Here is a 10,149-nt window from a genome sequence, read left to right as displayed (position 1 = left end):
GTGGCCATTTGGCATCTAGTCTAGAGGGCCACAAATGGAAATCACTCCTTAACTTGATCTGTGACTTTTGCAATCGTTTACATGTAGTTTGATGTAAAATAGTGCAGTGTAAACTAGTGCAGTGGTCTGATTTTCCCAACCCATGTTACTCCCAGATCTCTCTAGAACAGCACTGATTTAGGGGGAGGTGCATGGAGCCCCGGTGGTTCGCCACCCCTCACCCCGTCACCCTGCCCAGAGCAGCCACGGGAGGGAGAGTTGTATCCGGATACGTGGTGGGGGTAGAGGCGGTCCCTGTCCCACCCTCGCACGGCACAGAGAGCAGAATAGAGTAGAGACGTAGCCCAGCCGTCCCACCTCTACACAAAAACTAAAGATGGCAACCTCCAGCACTCCGCTAATCTCTCTGCTTCTATTCGCGGTTTCCGTTACAATAGTCTTCTGTCAATACGAGAAATACAGCTTCAGGAGTTTTCCGCGTCATGAACTAATGCCGCTAGACTCCGCGTATAAATACGCGCTGGACCAGTACACTGGAGAGAAATGGCAGGAGACAGTTGACTATCTCGAGGTCTCTCTTCGGTTGTACCGGCTGCTCAGGGACAGCGAGGCCTTCTGCAACCTCAACTGCAGCTCCGTGCGGCTGGACAACGAGGAGAAGTTTACCGACTTCCCGGAGCTGCGTGTGTTCGGTAACGTTATGAAGAGGGCGCAGTGTCTCAAGCGGTGCAAACAGGGGCTGCCCGCCTTCAGACAGACCATGCCCAGCCGGGACACCGTGGAGGAGTTCGAGAAACGGGAACCATATAAATACCTGCAGTTCGCCTACTTCAAAGTGAGTGAAATCACTTTGAGAGAGAATGAAATCAGTGCGGCTCTCTGCAGTATATATTTTGTATTTAATTTGTATTTTCTATGGAGCAGGAGAGGGTTAATTTAAATCTGTGGACGAGCTGCCTGTTTCTCAAAACTAATATAACTGAATGCATTTGGTATTTAAAGAAGTACTTTCTAAGTTGTATTTTATATCAAACAAATTGTGTGTGTTCAATAACTTTTAGAACTGTGTAGTTTACAAGCACTCTGCACTCTGTTATGCTACTGTACTCTATTGAGTAATGTGTTCTCTCGCGAGGATGTGATGTCATTATACGTGCCACGACATGCACGGGGAAGGGGGAGGCTAAACTAAGGAAGAGGGTCCTGCCTGTGCTTTTGTTCACTTTATATGAGTAGCCTGTGTGTGTGTGTATGTACAGTGGGGAGAACAAGTATTTGAGACACTGCCGATTTTGCAGGTTTTCCTACTTACAAAGCATGTAGAGGTCTGTAATTTTTATCATAGGTACACTTCAACTGTGAGAGACGGAATCTAAAACAAAAATCCAGAAAATCACATTGTATAATTTTTAAGTAATTAATTTGCATTTTATTGCATGACATAAGTATTTGATCACCTACCAACCAGTAAGAATTCCGGCTCTCACAGACCTGTTAGTTTTTCTTTAAGAAGCCCTCCTGTTCTCCACTCATTACCTGTATTAACTGCACCTGTTTGAACTCGTTACCTGTATAAAAGACACCTGTCCACACACTCAATCAAACAGACTCCAACCTCTCCACAATGGCCAAGACCAGGGAGCTGTGTAAGGACATCAGGGGTAAAATTGTAGACCTGCACAAGGCTGGGATGGGCTACAGGACAATAGGCAAGCAGCTTGGTGAGAAGGCAACAACTGTTGGCGCAATTATTAGAAAATGGAAGAAGTTCAAGATGACGGTCAATCACCCTCGGTCTGGGGCTCCATGCAAGATCTCACCCCGTGGGGCATCAATGATCATAAGGAATGTGAGGGATCAGCCCAGAACTACACGGCAGGACCTGGTCAATGACCTGAAGAGAGCTGGGACCACAGTCTCAAAGAAAACCATTAGTAACACACTACGCCGTCATGGATTCAAATCCTGCAGCGCACGCAAGGTCCCCCTGCTCAAGCCAGCGCATGTCCAGGCCCGTCTGAAGTTTGCCAATGACCATCTGGATGATCCAGAGGAGGAATGGGAGAAGGTCATGTGGTCTGATGAGACAAAAATAGAGCTTTTTGGTCTAAACTACACTCGCCGTGTTTGGAGGAAGAAGAAGGATGAGTACAACCCCAAGAATACCATCCCAACCGTGAAGCATGGAGGTGGAAACATCATTCTTTTGGGATGCTTTTCTGCAAAGGGGAGGACGACTGCACCGTATTGAGGGGAGGATGGATGGGGCCATGTATTGCGAGATCTTGGCCAACAACCTCCTTCCCTCAGTAAGAGCATTGAAGATGGGTCGTGGCTGGGTCTTCCAGCATGACAACGACCCGAAACACACAGCCAGGGCAACTAAGGAGTGGCTCCGTAAGAAGCATTTGGAGGGAGCTGAAAGTCTGTATTGCCCAGCGACAGCCCCGAAACCTGAAGGATCTGGAGAAGGTCTGTATGGAGGAGTGGGCCAAAATCCCTGCTGCAGTGTGTGCAAACCTGGTCAAGAACTACAGGAAACGTATGATCTCTGTAATTGCAAACAAAGGTTTCTGTACCAAATATTAAGTTCTGCTTTTCTGATGTATCAAATACTTATGTCATGCAATAAAATGCAAATTAATTACTTAAAAACATACAATGTGATTTTCTGGGTTTTTGTTTTAGATTCCGTCTCTCACATTTGAAGTGTCCCTATGATAAAAATTACAGACCTCTACATGCTTTGTAAGTAGGAAAACCTGCTAAATCGGCAGTGTATCAAATACTTGTTCTCCCCACTGTATATGCCTGCCTCTGTTTTGTGTGTGAACCTGTCTGCCTCAGTTTGTGTGTGTGTGTGCGTATAACTGTCTCCTCTCTCCCCAAGTCTGATAACCTGGCCAAGGCAGTGTCTGCTGCCCACACCTTCCTCCTGAAGCACCCTGATGATGAGATGATGCAGAGGAACATGGCCTACTACAGGACTCTACCTGGAGCTGAGGAACACCTCACAGACCTGGAGACCAAGTCCTACGAGGTACACACACACGCATACACATGGATGCACACACACATGCAAACACGCACGTATACTTCTCTCCATGGCTGGGGTTAGAGGTGGTTAGGGGACCAGACTGAAGTCACAGGGGGATGTAACGGCTATCAGAGCTCTAAGACTAAACATGGACCGTAGCCACTTTCTCTTTAGGACAATTGTCGGAGGTCTCAGTTGGGCTGGTTTAGGGAGCTATGTAGTGTTGCACAGACGCAGGTTGTGCTCTGGTGAATAAAATCTGGTCATTTTATTTATTTATTTAACCTTTATTTAACTAGGCAAGTCATGTAGAACAAATTCTTATTTACAATGACGGCCTACCCCGGCCAAACCCGGACGATGCTGGGCCAATTGTGCGCCGCCCTATGGGAATCCCAATCACGGCCGATTGTGATACAGCCTGGAATCGAACCAGGGTCTGTAGCACTGAGATGCAGTGCCTTAGACCGCTGCACCACTCAGGAGCCCTGGGCTAATCTGAGCCCTGAGCCCTGGTCTAATCTAGTTCAATAGTTCAAATGAACTTGTGGTAATGTTGTGTATCTGTATCAATGTGTGTTGTTGTTGCAGATGTTGTTTGTGCGAGCGGTGCGGGCGTATAACGGTGATAACTACCGTACCTCAGTGTCAGACATGGAGCTGGCTCTAAGGGATTTCTTCAAGGTCTATGACGAATGTCTGGCTGCTTCAGAAGGAGCCAGGGAGGTCAAAGACTTCAAAGACTTCTACCCCTCCATTGCTGGTCAGTCTATCTTTCTTTCTACCTCTCCATCTCAGGCCAGCCTATCCCTCCATGTCTTTCACCAGTCCAACACGGATATATTTACCTGTCCAAAGGTTGATTTAGACAAATGGATTTATGATTTCTCTTGATCATCTTGAACAGGTGACTCATGATGATAACCCCCCCCCCTCCACCTCTTCTATCTCTCTCCTATCCCCCCCCCCCCCCCCCCTCTCCCTCCCAGACCACTACACAGAGGTGTTGGAGAGGAAGGTGAGGTGTGAGGCCGAGCTGACTCCTGTGGTTGGAGGATTCATCGTAGAGAAGTTTGTAGCAACCATGTACCACTACCTACAGTTCGCCTATTACAAACGTGAGTGTCATATTACTGTATTATTACAAATACAACTGTTATAACTGTTATTACTACACATGCATGTGTTATAGCAGTCTTATGACACAAGTGAGTATGTTACTACATTATTATTACAAACATGTACATTTAGGACTTCTGTGTTCTGTGTGGTTATACACGCACACACAAACACACACACACACACACACACACACACACACACACACACACACACACACACACACACACACACACACACACACACACACACACACACACACACACACACACACACACACACACACACACACACACACACACACACACACACACACACACACACACACACACACACACACACACACACAGACACACACACACACACACACATACACACACACACACACACACACTGACTCTGTCATTGCCCCCCAAGTGAATGACCTGAAGAACGCGGTTCCGTGTGTGACCAGCTACATGTTGTTTGACCCCAGTGATGAGGTGATGAAGAACAACGTGGTGTATTACCAGTACCACAGAGACAAATACGGACTCAGCGATGAAGATTTCCTACCTAGATCGGTAAGACACACACACATATTATACAGACATCTCCGTATGCAGGTTATTTGGCCCCTGTCATCGATTTTTGTTTTAACCGGTTCACTGAATGCTGAGGTCTTCATTTGGGTTTGATTATCGATGTTGATTTGACTTGTGTGTGTTTTGTGTGTGTGTTTTAGGAGGCAGTACGGTACTTGAACCAGACCACCATGCAGCTAGAGATGCTTGAGTTCTCCAGACAACACCTAGCGAGCGATGACGAGGTACGTGTGTGAGAGAGAGAGAGAGAGAGAGAGAGAGAGTCTCCATTTGTGTCTCTAATGTCACAATTGTTGAGTCAGACAGTATATGTGTCCAGAAGTGGGTCTTGGTTTTTAGTAGGGCTCTCTATGTAATCTTTCTGTAAACTAGCGATAAACTACAGATTCCTCTCAGATCACATGACCTGTGTCCAAGCAGTACAATGTGACTAGTGTTTACCAGACTGCTGTATCTGACCTCACCACAGGGTGGCGCTGATCACTCACACACTGCTCACTCACAACAATAAAGGCATGTCTAATAATAACCCATAGATGTTGTGCCAGAGTTGTTAACTTGGGGGCAGCATGACTCGCCTATAGATAAGTGGCCAATCCTCCTCCTGGAGAGCCACCCTACTGCAGGATTTTTCGCCAGCCCAACTCTAACACATGTAGATAAGGCAACCAGCTGTTCATCAGGACCTTGATTAGCCGAATAAGGTGTGTTAGAGCAGTTCTGGAACTGAAGCCTGTACACCCAGTAGTTCCCCAGGACTGGAACTGGAGACCCAATTGGAGGCTCTGTCTGATCAGAGTGTAAGTTAGTCCTTATTTACACTGCATATCCATCAGGAAACCGTAGAGAATGGTTACAATCTTCAGGTTCAATACTAACTCTGTGATGTGTGTGTACAGGGGGAAGTGATGGAGTTTCTAGATGAGTTCCTGGATGCTTAGGATCAGTAGCACACGCTGGACGCACTGAAAATAAAGAAGGAAAGAAAGATATAGAGAAAGAAAGAAAAGGCTGAACTAAATGACAGAAACGAGCGACGGCAGGTTTTCCCAGAATGCCGCCGGGCCTTGGTTCCTCCCACTGGGTCGTATTTATTCTGAGGTTCCGGAGGTTCTGATTGGCTCAAATTGGTTAGATTTTTTTTATGTGCGTATATGACCTTTTAAATCATGTTTTTTTAATAGTTCTGGATCATGTGCACTAACATGTACGGACAGTGAGTGATATTGTGGTATTAAATTGGTGATGATAATGATATGTGGCCATTCTCTGTTATGTATGTTCACTCCCCTCTGTCTATTGTCCATGTTTTAAATCAAACTGTTCACTGTCTTACAAGGAAAGATATAAAGATATTCACATGGTTCGTTAATAATAAAACCACATGGTAAAACCAAGCCCTCTTTAGTGATCGTTGCTTTCTGGTTAGTATGATGTTATGGGATCGGTGTCCCTATACTGGGACCGTTGAGCTAACGTGCGCTAATGTGATTAGCATGACTGTTGTAAGTAACAGCAAACTTTCCAGGACATAGATATGTCTTATATGGGCAGAACGCTTACATTCTTGTTAATCTAACTGCACTGTCCAATTTACAGTAGCTATTACAGTGAAATAATACCATGCTATTGTTTGAGGAGAAAGCACAACAACAAAAAACTTATCACGGCAACTGGTTTGATACATTCACCTCTGAAGGTAATTAATGTACTTATAGTCAGGAATCTTGCTCTGATTTGTCATCCTGAGGGTCCCAGAGATAAAGATGTATTATAGTTTTGTTTTATAAAATAAATGTTTATGTTCAAATGTAGGAACTGGGTTCTACAGTTTGAACCACTGCTGTCTCTGGCTCCACACCCACCCCGCCCGGCCATCTAGATGTGTGAATGTTCATGTATAAGCTAATGATCCATCATGTATGACATTCCTGGGAGTGTGTAAACTTATATTTTGTATCACCATATCATTTTGTATGTTTTCTATAGTTATATACTTGAAAATGTATCAATTGACCAATTTGGCACATTTGGGCAGACTGATACAAAATATTGTCCAGTATTGCCATGCTTCACTGGATTCATCTGAAACTTTGCACACACACTGCTCTAAAATCTAAATTGCGCCTAAATTGCAATATTATATGATGGCCTTTCTCTTGCATTTCAAAGATAAAACAAAATAGAAACACATGTTTTTTTGTTTGTATTATCTTTAACCAGATCTAATGTGTTATATTCTCCTACATTCATTTCAGGTCCTGAGCTACAGGCAGATAGATTTGGGCATGTCATTTTAAGTGGAAAATTTCAAAAAAAGGGTCTGATCCACAGAGAATAGAGTAGAATAGAAATCTTGACTACACAAACACACAAATGTAATCTGTTACAGTTACTATTTACCTGTCCAAAATTGTAATCAGTAATGACATTTTTGGATTATCCAAACTCAGTAACATAATCGGATTATTTTACGTTACTTTTGGATTACTTTCCCATTAAGAGGCATTAGAAGAAGACAAAAATAATCTATCAAACACATTTGGTGTGTCATAATAGTGGTCTCTGACTTGTGGTGAGACTCGCTCAAGTGAAACACTTAAAACTTGCTACCTTTTCAATGCGGAATTGAATGTCATTGAAAAAACAGAAAGGTATATCTGAATGTATAAGTAATCATTCCGTTTTAATCTGATTACAAAAAAACATCTGATAACGTAACTGATTAGAGTTCAAGTTTTGTAATCAGTTACTCCACAACCCTGCACACACAGACACATACACACACAGACACACACCTGAAGGATTTGAGGAATGTGCAGTCCAGTTGGTTTAGAATTGTGAATTTAATTTTAAGGCAACAGTCAATCTGAAACCTCTCCATTGCTAATAAATTGACCTATTGTATGAATTATCTTCCAAATCAGTTAATAAACAAGGAAGTTATTTTCATTCCCTCAATTTGAGGGAGTGGGTGTGTCAGGATATGAAAGCATAGGTGTTGATACCTTCATGAAGTTCACCTGAGCTGACTGGGATGATAAGATATTTTGCTATACAAGGAAGCACTAAATTATCTCTGTCAGACGTGTCTGGCTGTTTCAAAAGGAGCCAGGGAAGTCAACAACTTCTACCTCTCTATCGCTGGTGAGTCTATCTTTCTTTTTACCTCTCCATCTCAGGCCATCCTATCCTTCCATGTTTTTTTACCAGTCCAACACAGGTGAACTTTCCTTTCCAAAGGTTGATTTAGACCAGTGATTTTTAGTTTGAGCCGTTTTAGAGTACTAGTGGGAGTCGACTACAAAATAATAGATTCCTCGACTCCTTGCCAGTAGACTCCCGGTGTCGACTCACATTTCTGGGTGTCAAGCTTCAACCTATCGACTCCTAAGATTCAGTATTTTTGCAACGGAGGAAACTATTTGCCATAGTCTACTTCGAGAACACAAACTCTCGCATATTACACAGCAAAGACAGAGCGAGCTAGCAGGGGAGAGAGATGGGAGGGGCACAGCCATGCATAGGTAATAGCCTCAAGGCAGACAGTCAGAACCGTGCATCGGTAATCAAAAGATATAGGCTATCGCAATGCTGTATTTCTTGGCTTGCAATGTCTCGTGCAAGTTCACTAAAGTAGGGGCTATCAATGAGTAGGCTGAGCTATTCTACACGCAACAGACCGAAGACCAAACGCACACTCGTGTTTTTCATTGCAAAGAAAAAGAGGAGCTGGCGAGGTTGCAAAGAGGAGCAGGTGAGCCAGCGAGGGAGAGAGAGGATCGGGGCAGGCAATCAGTATTTATATAAAAACAATCTGAGATATCACATGCCTTACTTTTATTTTCCTGCATAAGTAAAAGCAGGAAATGCATCACCTATGCCTCTACTGCCATTCATTCCAATCAGCCTTGTGCCCAGCCCTCAGCCCTCAACCCAACACCCAGCCCTCAACCCAACGCCCAGCCTTGTGCCCAGCCCTCAACCCAACACCCAGCCTTGTGCCCAGCCCTCAACCCAACACCCAGCCTTGTGCCCAGCCCTCAACCCTCAACCCAACGCCCAGCCTTGTGCCCAGCCCTCAACCCTCAACCCAACGCCCAGCCTTGTGCCCAGCCCTCAACCCAACACCCAGCCTTGTGCCCAGTCCTCAACCCAACGCCCAGCCTTGTGCCCAGCCCTCAACCCAACGCCCAGCCTTGTGCCCAGCCCTCAACCCAACGCCCAGCCTTGTGCCCAGGCCTCAACCTAACGCCCAGCCTTGTGCCCAGCCCTCAACCCAACACCCAGCCTTGTGCCCAGCCCTCAACCCAACACCCAACGCCCAGCCTTGTGCCCAGCCCTCAACCCAACACCCAGCCTTGTGCCCAGCCCTCAACCCTCAACCCAACACCCAGCCTTGTGCCCAGCCCTCAGCCCTCAACCCAACGCCCAGCCTTGTGCCCAGCCCTCAACCCAACGCCCAGCCTTGTGCCCAGCCCTCAACCCAACGCCCAGCCTTGTGCCCAGCCCTCAGCCCTCAACCCAACACCCAGCCTTGTGCCCAGCCCTCAGCCCTCAACCCAACGCCCAGCCTTGTGCCCAGCCCTCAACCCAACACTCAGCCCTGTGCCAGTCCTGCTGCTCCTGCAGTGTAATGCATAGGCAACAGAGCATCATAGGAGTTGTGAAGCATAATAGGAGTTGTTTGAGCTCCAATAATGTTTCTAATAATCTGTATTGTTTTGATCAAACTATGTATTTTAGATTTTTTCCTTGTTGCTCCTGTTGTCACCTTCTCACTGATCTTGTGAAGGAAAAACCTGCAATGCTTTGTTTTACTGTACATTAAATTGAATGTTTTGTTCTTTGTAACAAAGGTGGGTCATGGCACACATATAGCCTGACAGAGCTGTCCCATAGAGGTCTTTCTACTGGACAGGAGGGGAGAGGATGAGATGGTGCGGGTCCATTTGATGAAACCGGATCGGGCCTGGGCCAAAGCAGATCGGAGGGAGAGGGAGAGAGAAACCTGAGTGGAGGAAGGGAGAGAAAGAGAGAGAATGGAGGAAGCAGGAGAGAGACAGAGAGAGAGCTAAGCGTAGGAGAGGATAGCAGCCAGAGAAAACAGTCATGTTTGAACATGGAGTCTCAGTGCCATTTATCACCCAGTGGTGAGAAAAACCCACTGGGGAACATTCTCTCTCTCACCCTTACTCTGTCACTCTCTCTCTATTATCCCCCTCTCTTTCTCTGTCTTCATCCTCCTCTTTCTGTCTCTTTTCCTCTGTCCCTCCCTGTCTCTCTCTCTTTTCCTGCCCTCCTGCCTCTTTCTCTAACTTTTTCTAAAGAAAATTTGCAGACGTCGAAGCGGTGGGTGTACAGACATCAGAGAGCCAGCTAGAGGTCAGAGTTCATAGTCCAGACCAG

General features: G+C 45.6%; 1 protein-coding gene across 1 annotated transcript; it reads left to right on the top strand.

Annotated features, from left to right (window-relative positions):
- Positions 1-168: 168 nt before the first annotated feature.
- Positions 169-6,137, top strand: crtap (cartilage associated protein). Its single transcript, XM_071368402.1, has 7 exons — positions 169-835; positions 2,891-3,040; positions 3,629-3,800; positions 4,027-4,155; positions 4,574-4,719; positions 4,881-4,964; positions 5,640-6,137. Exons 1-7 carry the CDS (start codon positions 377-379, stop codon positions 5,679-5,681), a joined length of 1,182 nt encoding a protein of 393 aa, XP_071224503.1. The 5' UTR covers positions 169-376; the 3' UTR covers positions 5,682-6,137.
- Positions 6,138-10,149: the final 4,012 nt, after the last annotated feature.

This window comes from Salvelinus alpinus, chromosome 26, assembly GCF_045679555.1.
Source record: "Salvelinus alpinus chromosome 26, SLU_Salpinus.1, whole genome shotgun sequence".
In the NCBI taxonomy this organism is placed as follows: Eukaryota; Metazoa; Chordata; class Actinopteri; order Salmoniformes; family Salmonidae; genus Salvelinus; species Salvelinus alpinus.
The sequence above is the reverse complement of the archived record's forward strand: the minus strand, read 5'-3'. Positions and strand labels throughout refer to the sequence as shown.

Excerpts from the sequence above, each read along its gene's own strand:
- crtap (XM_071368402.1), top strand. The coding sequence starts at position 377 with ATGGCAACCTCCAGCACTCCGCTAATCTCTCTGCTTCTATTCGCGGTT. Across the intron at positions 836-2,890 it reads TGCAGTTCGCCTACTTCAAA|TCTGATAACCTGGCCAAGGC; the intron begins GTGAGTGAAATC and ends TCTCTCCCCAAG. Across the intron at positions 4,156-4,573 it reads ACAGTTCGCCTATTACAAAC|TGAATGACCTGAAGAACGCG; the intron begins GTGAGTGTCATA and ends TTGCCCCCCAAG.